The sequence below is a fragment of the Aquila chrysaetos genome, chromosome 8 (assembly GCF_900496995.4).
Source record: "Aquila chrysaetos chrysaetos chromosome 8, bAquChr1.4, whole genome shotgun sequence".
Taxonomy (NCBI): domain Eukaryota; kingdom Metazoa; phylum Chordata; class Aves; order Accipitriformes; family Accipitridae; genus Aquila; species Aquila chrysaetos.
Window position 1 is genome coordinate 13,791,617 of NC_044011.1, and position 16,209 is coordinate 13,807,825.

A 16,209-nucleotide genomic window follows, 5' to 3' on the forward strand; every position below is an offset into this window, starting at 1 on the left:
TAAGCTTCACATGCGAGCCCCTTGTGCATGTGTAGCAGCTATGCTAGCCAACCACCTAAAGCTTTCTGTTTGATGCTACATTAATTTTTCAATGATGATTGGATACATACATATCTAACTGTGATGGTATTTTATCAGTAATGTCAAACTTTCATCTGTCTTTTATAGAATAACAATAATTTGGATGCCTGTTGTGCAGTTCTCTCTCAGGAGAGCACAAAGTATCTCTACGGTGAAGGAGACCTAGGTTTTCCGGATGATTCTGGGATTCCTGGACTACGAAATCACATGACATCTCTTAATTTGGATTTGCAGTCACAGAACGTGTATCACCATGGAAGAGAAGGAAGTAGAATGAATGGAAGTAGGACTCTAGCTCACAGCGTTAGTGATGGACACCTTCAAACCAGTCAGTCCAACAATGAACTGTTTCAGCAGGAGCCACAGACAGCACCTGCGCAGGTTCCACAAGGATTTAATGTCTTTGGGATGGCTAATACAGTTAGTACTTCTAATCCAGGGCAGCATCTTGGATTTCACCTAGGCGGCAAAGGAGTATCTAACTTGTCTCAACAAACACCCAGATTCAACCCCATTATGGTAACTTTAGCCCCAAATATTCAGCCTGGTCGCAATACCCCTACTTCTTTGCACATACATGGTGTACCTCCTCCTGTACTTAACAGTCCACAGGGAAATTCTATCTATATTAGGCCTTACATCACAGCTCCTAGTGGTACCACTCGACAGACACAGCAGCAGCCAGGCTGGGCATCTCAGTTTAATCCCATGCACCCTCAGCAAGTCTACCAGCCTTCGCAGCCAAGTCCCTGGACTACTCTTCCTACATCCAGTACTACGCCACATACCTCATCGCAACACTCAACGCAGCCAAATCATCAAGGCCACCAGACTTCTCATGTCTATATGCCTATCAGTTCTCCTACTACTCCACAAGCACCTATGATTCATTCATCTGGTAGCTCACAATCCTCTTCTCATAGCCAATACAACATTCAGAATATTTCCACAGGACCTCGCAAAAACCAAATTGAAATCAAACTTGAACCACCACAAAGAAACAGTTCTTCTAAGTTGCGTTCAACTGGCCCTCGCACCTCCACTACTCCCTCTTCCCTCAACAGCCAGACATTAAGTAGAAGTCAACCCACTGTTTACATATCGGCCAGTCCTCCAAATACTGATGAAGTGATCACACGCGGTCAGCCCAAGGTCTACATTTCAGCAAATGCCACAACAGGAGATGATCAAGTTGTGCGGAACCAGCCCACGCTTTTCATATCGACAAATCCTGGAGTTTCTGCCACTTCTAGGAATATGTCTGGTCAAGTAAGCATGGGTCCTGCATTTATTCATCACCATCCACCCAAGAGTCGAGCAGTGGGCAACAGCACCACTGCAACCTCTCCTCGAGTGGTGGTTACGCAGCCTAACACAAAATATACTTTTAAAATTACAGTTTCTCCAAATAAGCCCCCTGCAGTTTCCCCAGGGGTAGTGTCCCCAACCTTTGAACCTACAAACCTTCTAAACCTTCCTGATCACTATGTTGAACCAGAGGGTATCCAGCATCTTACTGACCCTGTTTTAGCACATGTGGATAGGATCAGTGATGCACGGAAATTGAGTATGGGATCTGATGATGCTGCCTACACGCAAGGTAATGTTCTTAATATAAATAGTAGAGATTTCAACCAGGTTGTCAATTCAATATGTAGATTACAGAACGGGAAACAGTTGATAACCTTTGTGATGTTAATACAGTATCTTCAACTTTAGCATTCATGAGCATTTCCTAAGTAAATAAAAAAGCTTTATAAGCAAATCATAGATTTCTTTTTATGGTGAAGACATGTAACTGAATGCTTGGAGATAATTCTTCTGTTTGTCTTAAGTAGATATGTTGCCTGTTTAATGAAGTGGACTGGTAGCATCTTCATTTTTCTGTTGTTCTGAAACATCTAGTTTGTTCAATTTGTCCTAATGATTTAAAGTTACAAGTCTACTGGCAGATCTTTGAATTAGTTGAGAAACTGTTTCCATTGGATAATGTTCCCATTTTTTTCTTTTTGAAAGTGTATGTAAGAAGGAAGAAAAGCAGACTTCAAAAGCAATTAGTGGGATGAAGTATTGGCCTCCATGTTTCCTAATGTGTGCCTGACAATAAAATGCTTAAAGTCTTGATACTTCTTTTATAAAATGTGAGGAGGAACACCACACCAAAGAAAGCTATTTTAAAGGATCAGTGGTAATGGGAGGGTAAAACTTAAAATATGTGATATGGCAACCCAACCTATTAATCTTTTTCTTCTGTTTTCATGTTTTTGCATGCTTTTATTACCAACTTGATGGTTTATTAGCCCTTCTGTGGAATTTTTGTATAAAGTTGTTGAATGAGTCTTAGGATATTTAAGATAGGTTGTCAAAATAATTTCTCTTTGACCTCATTGGTCCTCTTTGGACTTAGCAAACAATTCAGCATTAAACTGGCTTGTTCTATGACCACTCTAAATGTTCTTCAGATTAATTTAGCCGTTTTGTTTTGTGTAAGTAAGTACAATGATCAGGACACTGGAAGCCTGGTCTGCATCTGGAGTACTATAGTAATGAAGTAAATAAAAAAATGATGATAGCTTGCGCACTACTTCTGGATGTAATATCTTTGGTGAGAGAATAATCCATCTTAACTCAAGTGTCTAAAGGTTAGGTGTCAAAACAAAAAAAACCCTAAACATCCTAGACTGTCTTTTACAATTAATGAAGAGTTAAAGAACCTCAGAAAATTATTCATCTGTAGATAAGCAAAACAAATTGCTATCCAGAAGTGCTATTCCCTTTCCTTACTCTGGAGGGAGACTTGGATGGCTGTTTTAGGCCTAGAAGACTTCAGATATCCGGAAATTAAGCAGTCGAAATCTTGTCCTTAGGCTGTAAATACTCTTCTAGATCATGAAGTTGCTTCCCAAGCATTCCGCATTTTAGGTACTTGTTGGGGAAGGGTGTCCCTTTTTCCTGTTCTGCCTCTCTGATGGGACTGACTTTTACTAGGTCTAGCTCTTCATCTCTTGTACCCCTGGTAGTGATGGCTAGTGTAGCCTGACTGCCTCCAGAATCTCCACGGGCTGCAGGTATCAGCATCCAGTTTATAAAGCTGAGGCAAGCTTGAGATGCCCATTTCTGCTATGCAGCCTAGAATTTAAAGCATTGACTGGCTCATGCCTGCTGTGGAGCGCAGTTGTTCTTGAAGCCAACATAGATGCAGTTTTTAGATGAAGTGTAGATGCATAATGTGGGCTGGTGCAGCTTTAGGGACCTTAGGGAAGCACCAGCTTTCTGTGTCCTTCACTAGTTCATATAAAGCACACTCAGGCTTGTGAAGTTCTTCACATTCAGAAGTGTTTGGGATTTCTGGCGTGTGTTGCTCCATTTCTGCTGCAACAAGTGCAGTATTTTTTAAACTTTTGTTCTTTAATCTTCGGAAAGTTGAGAAGTGTGTGATAGACTGACTTGTATGATCTTGATATCTAGAAGTCTGAACTATTGCTTTTAAACTTGAATCTTTTATTTAGAGGTGGGGGTTTTTTCTGTTACATACTAAAAGGGATTTGAGTTACTTGATGCTTTCTGCTGTGAGGCCGGGTTCTAAGCTGCTTATAATTTAGCCAGACTGTGCAAAAAAACTCCCATTCTAGGTGCTTGTCTCATTTTAATTGTAGCCAGAACAGATGAGTAGTTTCTCTGGCCACAATTAGAGAAAAATGTATTTTCATCAGCTTTTCCATTTCTGCCCAGAATGCTCCTTATCTTGGCAGGGAGAACTGAATCTGGCTTGGGGTAGAAGGAATGTGGAAGGTGGAGTTGCTTTGGTGTCAGTGTCAAAGTGTCAGGGGTGACAGTGTCAAAGGAGATTTCCTTTTCTTTGTTCCAGTGAATTAAATTCATATGTGTGGTCCAACCCAGGAGAATAGAAGGTGTGTTGGACCTATCTGCAAGTGCTACTGCCTGCCACCTTAGAAACTTTGCTTCCTTTAATTATGGTGCGTGTAGGCACTCCAGTCTCTTTCATGATTAGATTTCTGGTTTTCCTCCCAAGTAAGTTGCAGTGGGTAGTAGAAAGCTGCCACAGATCTCTGTCTTGTTTGCTGCCAGAACTGGAGGTTATATGATGTGAAAAGAAGTAGGATACTGCTCAGATAAAATCAGTGTAGTTACCCTGGAATGCTAGGTTATGTCTCCGCCACTGACTTTGTGATGCTAAGAAACTCTGTCACCAGACTTTTCAGAAGTGGTTGCTAATTAATGTTTCTCGTTTTCTGGGATTCCAGTTTGTGATACTGCGGACTTGCTTCTGGAAATATTGAGAGCGCTCATCCACTACTGAAGTCAGTAAGAATTAATGATGCTGTGAGAAAAGCAATGCTAGGTGCATGCCCAAAAGGACAGCCAAAAGAGGATGTGTTTTTATGCTAATCTATTTAGTATCAGTTCTCTGTGTGTACAGGAGTATCAGTTCCCATTACTTAGCAGTGATTTCAATTTATAATATAATTAGTTTTATTAATATGAAGCAATTACCCGAGATTTCAATTTATTACTTTAGTATAAAGTGTATTATGGATGAAAAACAGTGAAATCCTGTTAGAAACTGAAAATTCTGTGCTCAGGAATGTTTTTGTGATATACATTCACTATGCATGCAGTAGTCATATGTTGAATATGAATATTATTTAGTGAGGCTAAATAATTATTTAATAGTTGTTCATTCTGTATATAGCTTTCCATCTGTATAATGGGCAGGCATCCTATCAAGAAAATACATAATTTTGTAACAAAATCTTTAAGTTGATGTTTTCATACTAGGGAGCTTAAGTCCCTTAGTTCAATACTACTTGGCTTTTGACTGTGACTTTTTCATATTTTCTTGGGGAGGGGATGGTATGTGTAGAGTTAGTCATTGGTACCAACTATAGGTATGTATGTGGATGTTTACTTAGCAATTCTTGCCACTATGTTTTTAATGTAAATATGTTAATTGATAAACAAGTTTAGTAACTTGACATTTTGCACAGTCCTTGCTTTGGTTTCTTGGAGACTTTTAAAATTTCAAAAAGAAAAAAAGCTGCAGGAAACAAATTTTTTAAAATCCTAACCAGTCCTTGTAGATCTTTAAAAATAAAGACTTGAATGAGATACAGCTGTGCCCCATGCTCCAAGAGGCCTTAAGCCCATTACATCATGTGACTTAAGAAAAAAATACAGCCTTACATTTGGCTCTGTATATCAGGCCCCACTTGAGTGACACTCTTTTTAAGAAATAAAATGGCAAGAATGTTGGAAAAGGAGAATAAAAAACCCAATGTGAACTGTTGAAATTGCATATTAAATGCATATTAAATGACTTAATTTTGTGCAGCTTCAAATACAGATTTTGAAAATGTGCACAGACATTAAGTGTGTCCTGAGAATTTCATGAACCTACTGCCACAGAGTAATTGCATTGCCAGAATTCCCCTTTCCTCCATACTTGGCAAAATAAGAAATTTCAGAAATTCATAGGTCTGTAGAATAGGGTGAAATCATTGTGTTCCTAGATTAGCTTTTTTTAGAAACACTTAAAATAACAGAAGGTTCTCTAAAGCAGTAATTGTTTAAAACTGAGATTCACAGAGGCTTTGAGAAAACAATTATGTATACATTTTCAAATTTACAAGTATATTCAGTACCTGTTTGAGTAGGTTTCTAAGAAAGGAAAAGTGAACTTTTGTCCTTCAGATTTTAATGCTCCTTCTAACTATAATGATTACAGCCTTTTTATGGAAAATGTGCACTTTGAATGTCAAAGGAAACTGGCATCTGCCAAAGTGTTGAAGTGTACTGTTCTTGCCAATCTGCTGAATGTGAACATGCAGAAGTTGAAAAAATGGAATGTGCATAGTACCCTGTTTGCACATAATTAAAAAGTTGGACATGAAATCTGTTCTGGTTGTCGTACAATAATGACGAGTCAAGGGGGCAATCTTTGTACTTCTTTTGCTTAGGCTGAGTACAGTAAATAGCTTCTTTTTAAGAATGTCTGAATAAACAAGTGCAAGCCTGAGGCTTTCTGGCTTGTACTCCAAGTTAGTCTATGTAAAGTAAACTTGGGTGTGCCTGTCCTGCCTGCATAGGTGGAATCCCGTTCCTGCAAGAAGCACGGGATTATCAGAAAGACCGTTAAATGTCTCCTTGTAGACAGCGTAAACTAGACCTAGTAGCTGAATTGCATTAGATTCAGAGATGCACTGCAGTTTTTTCTTAACGTTTTCAGTTGCTCTGATCAACACTAGAGGGAGCTGAATACTTAAATTGCTGTTTTCCATTAATAAATACTGCAGTGGGATATGGGGACATTTTGTCCTCCCAACCCCATGTTTTTTCCTGCAGCTGCCAAATTGGTATTTAAGCAAAATTACCAAATTTTATGTGAAAGCCACCACTTAAACCTATGTCTTGCCAGTTTCTTATCCAAGTTATTTTTAATAGTAGAAGTTTAGCATAGCAATATCAAGTGATTCTTCTTCTTTAATCATAATGGTAATTTTGTAATGAGTGTGTTTACAATTTCAAATCCCAACAGATTTTAAAATGGTGAAGTAGCCACAAAGCTGCTAGGAGAATAAATTGGATCGTGTCTGGAAAGTGATGTGAAAATGAAGAGCATGTAATAGTGCTGTGGGCATCCATCAGTGCCTTCTGCTCCCTGTGCGGTTCTATAATGACTGCTTAATTTCTAAACCACAGAAGTGGGAGAACATTGAAATGAGAAGTTGTGGGGTTTTTTTGCTTTATAAGAGTAGCTTAAAAAAAAAAAGAGGAGGGGAGGAGGTGGCAGGGCAAAATCCTCCAGAGATAGAGTCTTGCTCATAGTCTTACGCTTGAGGCCATGCCATGCCATGTGTCCTGGAGATACTCTGGTAACCCTTTTTCTTGCTTAGCATGTCCAGCGTACTGGCTGCTCACCAGCAGCCTGCATCCATAAGTTTGACAGGTCTAAGGAGTTCTGACTCTGGTTGGTAGAGCACAGCTGTGTTGCTGCAGGTCAAGTACCAATAATCTGGACTTCAAAGAGTTGCCTCAGCAGTAATACCAAGGCAATGAAAATTGAAGAGACTATCTAAAATTGGAAACAAAGTGTAGAAGGAAAAAGGGGGTGTACTTTTCCTGCAAGAGTAGAGGCAACGGAGTCTTTGATTTCCTTTTTTTATAGTTGCAGCTACATTTGTAACTCCTGGAGTTTGTAAATGGGAAAAAGTTCCTTCAGCTGTTTCTAAAAGGCTTTTCAAGAGGGGAGGCTGTCTTTTGAGACTACTTACCTGATGATTCCAAGTCTTCAACAAAAATCTTTATTTTGGGATTTCAGTTACTATGGTTTTATATTACATATGAGCACAGCTGCAACTTTAACTATAGTGTGACTAGTGGCTACCCTAAATAAAGGTGCCTATTTATGCAAACATCTCTAAATCGAACAAAACCAAGCAGAAGCTCAAGCAGCTTTGTCTTTTCAGTATCTTTTGAACACAGGTGGCTCAAACGTCTAGGCTGAATCTCAGTAAGGCCTTGCAGTTCTGTAACACTGTACAAAAATAGTTTGGCATGGTTCCTCCTTTTGAGAATGTCTGGAAGACAAAATGTGATGCGTGAATGAATGAACAGGCAGGAATTGCAGCAGAGGGCAGTTCCGCTTGCTGAAGATATGGAAAGTTGCATCTTGGTTTTTTGCTATTTTTAACTCTGCTGCTACTTGGGAAAACCTAACCAACCAAATCTGAGTGCTTCTAATTTTTTGGTACCTGAAGAAATCGTGGTGAATTAAACATGATGTTCCAGCTGGAGTTTTGCTTAAACACTTTGTGAGGCAAATTCAATCTTTTTAAAACACCTTGTTATTGCTACTTTTTTATTATTTCCACAGTGCTATAAAGGTATCCATAGTCTGCGAAACTGATCCTGGTTTATATGAATTAGTAATTTAATGGATGAATGAATGGCTGTGCAGAAGTTGAAATGATTGTTGGGTTTATTTAATGAAATACTTTTTCATTTTTATAGAAGGTGATTATTGCTTTGAGCAGTGTTATCTGCTCATGTGGTGATATTTGATAGTATACCTACCTTTAATAAAATAAACTCCTTAAATTGTATGAATTTGATTGCGTCTTCTGCTTTTTAAAGCTAACTTCATAGTTTCTAAATTGGGTCTCCTCATGCCATTTTCTTTACAGATGGTAAGCAGTGTTAGAAATTAGAAGCTGAGCTAATGGTTCTGCACCATAGTTAAGGAATAAAATGGTATACAATCCAGCCTCTGTGATAAATATAACTGATGTTTACCAGCAGTATTGCTTGTAGTACTTCCTGTTTTAGTTTCATTGGGTGTCTCCTGCTATGACAAGAACACTGGATTATGTTCCAATCCAAATAGCAATAAAAATCAAAATCTTGATGCTTATCTAGCATATATAGTACTCTGTATTGCAGCTGTCTGTCTGAAGTCCTCTTCATACTACCTGTTTTACCGTGGTTGGGCTGAATACAATACAAGGAAATGTTTGTTGTTGGTTTCTGTTAGTCATTCTTGTAGATTGGTTGGGTTCTTGAAAAAGATTTTTACAGATTACAACTAAATTTTGCAGGGTCATCTGTTGGGTGGTATGACTTTCTCATTGTATTTGCTTGTTGTCTGTAATTGATTTGTGCTGTTTTCGAAAATACAACACTTTCTGTCTTACAGCAGAGGTTTTCTTGTGAGGAGAATGGAAAAGCCATCTGTAGCAATGTTTTTTGTCTGTATTTTCCCAAAAGAATACTAACTTTCATCTTTATCTGATGTCACCATGTGAAGGATAATAAAGTAGATAAAATGGGACTTTATGTATTGCAGCTTTACTGGTACATCAGAAGGCCAGGATGGAGCGACTTCAACGAGAACTTGAGATTCAAAAGAAAAAGTTGGATAAACTAAAATCAGAGGTCAATGAAATGGAGAATAATCTAACACGAAGGCGCCTGAAAAGATCGAATTCTGTTTCCCAAATTCCATCAGTAAGTTGAAATGTTTGTAGGCTATAAATGTAAACCACAAGTGTGGTCTGTCACAATAAATTGAAGGAACAGTTGCTCATATATTGACAATATACTAGTGACAGACAGTATAGCTAGAATTAAACTGATAAATAGTGTAGTTTAGAGTAAAGACTAAATGTGTATTATTTAACCACAACCTTTCCGTTCACTAATTGCTTTGTGAAGTGTTGCTTTTAAAGGCAGTCACAAAAGGCTTGACCTGGTAGTCTTCCCGGATGTTCTTAAAGGCATGATCACTTAACTTTTCAGACTACAGTTTAATACTCACACTGCTCTCCACACAAGGTATTTTTTGGTCTTCATGCATATACCAATCTCAGAGAAACTGATTAATGCACCAGTTTTCAGTGCCAGAAGATCAGCCATTGATCTGCTGGACCATTGGCTGTGTCCTGATCACAATCTGGAGTTGTTTAGTCAGCTCTGAAGTCTGATGAGAGACAAGAATTCAGTGGGTCTGAAAGCTTTTTGTAAGATTATGCTTGGACTAAAAGAAGGGTTATTATAAGGAAGATTCTTTTATCTTTACTTCTGAAATAACTAAATGCTGTCTACCTATGTGTGAATGATAACTGATAATAAAATGGGAAAATTTGGTCTAACAGGCAGATTTATTTTTTCAGCTGGAAGAAATGCAACAGTTAAGAAGTTGTAACAGACAGCTGCAGATAGACATAGATTGCCTAACCAAAGAGATTGATCTCTTTCAAGCAAGAGGTACAGTATGCCTTAGTACATCAGCAACTGTAAATGTTGATTTTTTTTTTTTCCTTTCTTCTTTCACTGTCTGCATGTATCGAAAGTGTCTGTGTTTATAAATGGTGAGTACAGACACTATTTGCAAAATCATCACATTAGTTTGAGTGAAACCATGGGAGTAATTGTCTTCTAAGCCTGTTGTTTTTGTTGGCTTTATCATTTTCCTGATCCCACGGTCATTCCTATCTCTTACTTGGCTCAGAAGAGAGAGACTTGTGATGCCATTTATTTAATAAATGCTGGGGGCGTGGGGTGTGGAAATCTGGTTATTTGAGTATCAAAGAAGAGGGAGGAGAAGTTTTCTAAATGATACAGCCATACGTACGTGTCCATCTCTCTCTCGTCTTGCACTTCTTCTGTCTTGTATTCAGCCTCTCAAGTTAGCAAATACAAAGTACGGCTGTAACTTCCAGTGTGCTCTCCTCCTTCCACTTTCCTTGTCTGCAGGGACACAGCCTTTGGTTATGAGGGTGAAATTACAAGACAGCTGAGCCAATTCAAGAGCTGCCAACAAGAGGTCCCTCTCTCTTCCTGCTTCCCTCTCTTGCCACTTACTGTACTTCGGCTCTGTATTAGCTTTTTAGACCCTTTGCAGAGCTGATGCTGCTCACTAGCCAAGCAAAAAATGTTGCATTGCTGGAAAAGCTTCCTGCAGCTGATGTGAGGGAGAGGCACGGAAAGGGAGAACTGAGATAGTGAGAGGGAAGGGACTAATGCTTTCCACTTTCAGCAGCAGCGAGCTGTTAGATCGGTTCAGTCTTGAGCTGTGGAAGTTCTTCAGACAATGTACCTGCAGATAAGGAGAAAGTAGACAGGTGTACTGAATGTAATGCTGCGCTAAAAACTTGAGCTTAAATAGAATATTCAAATTGCATGTGATTTTTATATCTGTTTGTTACAGTAAGTTGGAGTTAGGAGTTCCTCAAAGTATTAAATCTAAGCATATATAATACACTGCATAGTAGATAGCACATCTCTTTCAGTATAGTTACAATTTAGAAAAAGTCTCAGGTAAAATTTACTAATAAAATGCTGTTAAATATTTGAGTGACAGAAAAAAAATGTTTAAGGAGTTTGGTCTGCTGGATTCTGTTACTGACTTTATATTGCATATTTTGGGCAGTAAGTTTCTTCACGTGTATTGTTGACATCTTTAATATCTCACTTGGGTCAGTATTGACACCTTGATATAAAAGGTGATAAGTGAATAATAGTACTGTTTCAGAATCACTGTCAATACCTGATAGGCTTTCCTATTCAAGTTTATTTTTAAAACTGCTACACTTTCTTTTTGTTTGTTTGTTTTGTTTTTAGGACCACATTTTAATCCCAGTGCTATTCATAATTTTTACGATAATATTGGATTTCTTGGTCCGGTGCCACCAAAACCCAAAGGTACTGTACTGGTAAAATTTGGCTTTAATACTAATACCTGGTTTGCATCTAATATCAAGTTCTGTTCTATGAATCTAGTTTAAATGTTGATTGTGAAATAGATTATTTCAAAAGCATCCAAACCTTGCATTTTATTTGTATTTGCAGTAAATGTGCTTCTGTTTGCTCTTGTTTCCTCTATTCATACATTCAGGAAAGAGAAGTATATTAAATGGCATATATTTAAAGATGGCTAATATGTTGGGAGGTAGCTTAAGTAAATGGAAGCATCCATCTTTTTTTAAAAATGAGCGTGAGATACATTGCTTAGGGATCAGTGAAACTCGCTTAGATGACTTCATCATTGTCCTTGGTAAGGAGTGGATTTATTTACATGTTACAATAATTCAGTTTGGTTACCCTGACTGGACTTCCTGGCTACTGTAGAATTTGTATTAACAATTTACATAAAAGCCTCTTCTGACTATTGTTAAATATAGTTTCAGATAGTAGAAGTGGAAAGGAATGCTGCCCAATAGGGCAGTCAATATTGCTGAATTTATTAGTCAGTCTTGAATATTCTGCTTGTCATTGTTTTGCGCAATATTTTTTTTTCCCCCCAATGGGATGTCAAACAAAGCAGAATAATTATGTCTTGTGTGTTATGTAAAGCAGAGAATGAAATTACCTTGTTTGCAACAGCATCATACTATGACATACAGGCAGACCACCAAATAAAATAGATAATCCACTAATGTTTCTGTGCAGTCTTTCTGTCCAGGAAGTTCTCCACATATATATTATGTGTGTGTGATTTGTCCTTGTGGTGTGCAGTAACTGTTGTTACAGAATCTTGTCTTAGGATTTCTGGCCATTTTGTATTTCAGAATGGTCTGGATAAATTGGATTTTTTTTGTCCTCCAGACTGTAACTCCTCCAAACTGATACTGTTCTTCATGCTTTATAAGTTTTTTTTTTTTATCCTTCATTATCCAAGCTGTTAGTGAAAATACTGAGTAAAGTTAAATCCATATGCAGTCCTATTAGACACATTTTACATCTGAACCATGAAGAATTTATCAGCAGTTCTGTCAATTACATGGTTCCCTTTACAGTAAATAAAACCTGACCTATCAAAGAAGGAAAATTAAAATTAATTTTCTGTAACTAGTTGTTAACATTTGCATTGACTCATCTTCTAGGAACTCACAAATTTCAGTGTTTAATTTGGTACAACCGATCTTGAAAATGCAAAGTTAACCCTGACTGGTTTATAAACCTCTGAAGTCCTTCTTATCCTTTCTTTCTTTTTTAAAAAGTATCACTACTGTATCTTAGTCCTTCATTAACTTTAATTTTCAGTTCATTTTCTTTTAAGTTTCAGTTTAACTCTGATGTAGGTTATGACTTAAACCAGAATTACCACTGTTCAAAAAACAATGGAAAATAATTCTTTGTGTTGTGATCAGTAGCCTTGTACTTCCCGAAGCTGTCACTGTCATTTCTCAGCAGTTGCAATTGGCTAGTTGCTAATGATATGTTCTCCAGTTGAAATAATTGGCTAAAAGATTTTGCTGCAGTTACCTAAACTGGGAACCCTTAACTTGAGAAGTCACTCTTCTCTCTTTTCAACTTTTTCATCTCTTTTCATCTTTTCTCTTTTAAAGTAGTTGAAGATTGTTGTCTAATACATCATGCAAAAAGATGCACTTGTATGCTTAGGAGGATTACCCTATAGCATGACAGAGCTAGGCATTGATTTTTCTTTAGTGTATCTGACTGCTTATCTTGTTTGAGGAAGAACTGCTGATACTCATTCAAGGGTCAAAATGTTAAATATGTCCAAAGGTTACAGAGCACTTATTTCTTGTCATAATGAATTTTAGACTGCTCCATAGACCTCAGCCTTCTAAATCTTGTGCATGTTTCCTGTCCTGATTAATTTCTAAATTTTATCTCCTTTTCATGCAACAGCTTTGAACTGAGACCAAAAGGGGAGAAAGCAGAGTGAAGGGATGGGAAACTTGCTTTTTATAGTTTCACCTTGTGCCATTTGGCTGACTTACAATCAAGCTGTAGTCAAGGGGCTGGTAAAAAGCTGCCTCTGTCACTTGTAATAACTGTGCTGTTCTCAGAGGAACAAGATAGTTCTCAGTTACTGAAAAAAAATCATCTCAAAATTCTTTCCATGCTGTTCTTGGTTAGTAACTGCTTATCTTATCTCTTTCATGTCACAGATCAGAGGTCCATTGTGAAAACACCAAAGACTGTTCCAGACACAGATGAAGATGAGGGAGCTCAGTGGAGTTGTACTGCCTGTACTTTTTTAAATCATCCAGCCTTAAATCGCTGTGAACAGTGTGAAATGCCCAGGCATTTCTGAGCCAACGGGCCCGTTACCTTTTGTAAAACCATAGCAAACATACAAGGAACTATCCAGTCATTGGGGGGGGCAAAAAAAGCATTTATGCGTAGGATTTTGTAAAATTGAAGGTGTGACGAGATGGTATTTTGCTAATATTAAATGTCAGCCCACAGAGCTAGTAATACCTCAGTGTTCTGTCACAGGCAGTTGAAATTGATCGGCTGAAAGGTAATCTGCTGAAAGACTCAGTTGCCAGCTGCCTAAACCATGTACAGTATTACCAGTATCCCAGTAACACACACCATGTTCAGTGCTTGGGTGTTGCCCATCCTCTTCTCTGCCCCGATGTCACTACTGAATTTTGACAGGGGAAAGGAATAGAGTGCTAGCGTTTTTGTTTTCAGAGCTTTCAGTGAAACACTACATGCACAGAGGAGATCTAAAAGGAACAAGGTTTAACTATTTAAACTGTTTGCTGCCACATAGTGCCTTCGATAAAGGGAAGAACTTCACAAATCAGTGGTACTCTTTGCCTTGTCTTCCCTGAAAACATCTCTGTGAAGCCAGAAATCAGTACAATCACATCTAAAGATGAAAAGGAAAAACTGCATGCGTTGTCTGTACAATACACACAGTGAAATACCCCAAAGCTTTTCCTACTGTACATAGCTCTAGAGCCTGCTTTAAGTGATTTCTTTTCTTCACCTTTATTATTTTCTTGTACTTCTGTATGTATAGTGTAATAGTCTTTTTGTTAACTTTCTTTTTTTCCCTTTAAGTGATTAAGCACGATCATGTCCCTTTTTTTAAGCTTTTATCTGAGAGAAGCAATGCCTTAAAATAAGAGCATTAATAAGAAACTATGCACAAAATAGCTTTCCTCTGCTCATTCTGTACATTGCTCTTGTAAATGCTGATGATCTGTGAAGACCTGCAGATGCAGCGTGGTAAAAATGCAGGAAAAGTTGGAAGAGTTATGCATATAGTTCACTCTGTACACTGAGTTTTACGGTGGGTGACACAAGGTAGCATTTTGTCTGGCGTGAGGAAACTTTTTATACGAAGAAACTTTCAACCCACCAACAGATCAGCATCCAATTTAAGCTTGCTTCATCTGCTGGGTATCTTGCAGACTCCTGAAGAGAGATTCATTGGGGAAGTACATACAGTGCCAAAATCAACAGCAGCAGCATCGTACAGCTTTGTTCAAGGACTTTAAATGCTTTCCTGTTTTGGCAGCCAGTTTCTAAACCTGACTTTGTGGTGAAGTCTCATATTTATAGAAAACAAGGATAGCAATATTTAGGACAACTGAAATAAAGGCTGGAAAAGAGAAATCAAACAGACTTGAACACTGAAGCAACCTCAAGCATCTCTTTATTTTGATGATCTATTTTTTTAAGGAAAATATTCACATGATCGGGGATGTATGTAACCAAGATCAAGAAAATGGAATTCCAGTACAGTATGCATGAAAGACAGCACGCAAAGAATTATGTAGCAGCACTTAGTGTGAGGCTGGAGGGAGTGCTCACAATGTAGCAAGAGACAAAGTAGACTGTCACCCACTGTAAACATTTGCCAGTGGACACTTTTATTAGGAGTTTTACAAGTGATCTATGTGAATGCACAGAGGCCTTTGTTTTTAAGGCTTTGCATTTTTTTTTATGTGGGAAGAAAATGCCAATCCCAGGTAATTAGGCAGTAGACCCGAAGCACTTGCATTCAATGCATTTTGTTTATAAAATGAGGCCTTGTTTTTCAGCTTCATCTGCAGTTCTATGTGAAGATTGACAAATCAGTTTTTACCTGTTTATTAATAAAACCTAATTTGGATATCTTGAGTTGATGGTTTTGTGATTTAGCTGGGTAAACTGCCTTTGTAACAGATAAGTTATTTATAAAAATTAAAAAAAAAATTATATTCTAATGTTTGGTTTTGTGATTTGTTTGCTTTTTTCCATGCTGTGGAGCAACAGAATACTCACGGAACAATAAGCATTAACAGTATTAAAAGTAGGCTGATTTCTTATGACCAGAGATTTTATTTAAGCCTTGGTTTTGTTGAATCTTGTATCTTTCCTCCCATGCATTATTCTGTTTAATTCTAATTCAGTGAGTGTAAGGAACGTATTCCATAAAGTTGCACTGACAAGATTGTGTCCTGACCAAAGAACCATTCACTTGTTCATAAAGTAGTAAGCTAGATACAGGCCTTTTTTACTTCATGCTTTAAGGGTTTATGATTTTAGAAATACTATTCAAAATGGGCAACCAGTTTGTCTAAGCTAATAGATTATATACTTTGTGTACTGTTAATAGAAGCACAGTTTAGGAATTAATATGGTTAAGCTGTATTTTGGTGCTATGTATATTATATATTATAATGCTATGAGATGTGGAGTGTTCCTGGACATGCCTTTCCCACTTGGAGCCTGTCTAGACAGACGTTTGCTATGTGGAGTTGGGCTTTTCCTGAGTCACAGTGATGCCATGTAAAAGCCCTTCAGGAGCCATCTATAAACAGATTTAACTACAGATCCAGCAAAAAGCTTTCCTTAACA

The 16,209-nt window shown here is 37.8% G+C and overlaps 1 protein-coding gene across 2 annotated transcripts in view; it reads left to right on the plus strand.

The window, feature by feature from the left end:
* The window catches only part of TAB2 (TGF-beta activated kinase 1 (MAP3K7) binding protein 2), a 35,249-nt gene extending 19,674 nt beyond the window's left edge, over positions 1-15,575 (plus strand). For both annotated transcript variants that reach the window (XM_030023483.2, XM_030023482.2), the window contains 5 exons: positions 169-1,681; positions 8,945-9,105; positions 9,771-9,864; positions 11,221-11,301; positions 13,518-15,575. In XM_030023483.2, the coding sequence (XP_029879343.1) occupies positions 169-1,681; positions 8,945-9,105; positions 9,771-9,864; positions 11,221-11,301; positions 13,518-13,663 (1,995 nt within the window). In that variant the 3' untranslated portion in view covers positions 13,664-15,575. The remainder of the gene's footprint in view (positions 1-168; positions 1,682-8,944; positions 9,106-9,770; positions 9,865-11,220; positions 11,302-13,517) is intronic.
* The last annotated feature ends 634 nt before the right edge of the window (positions 15,576-16,209 follow it).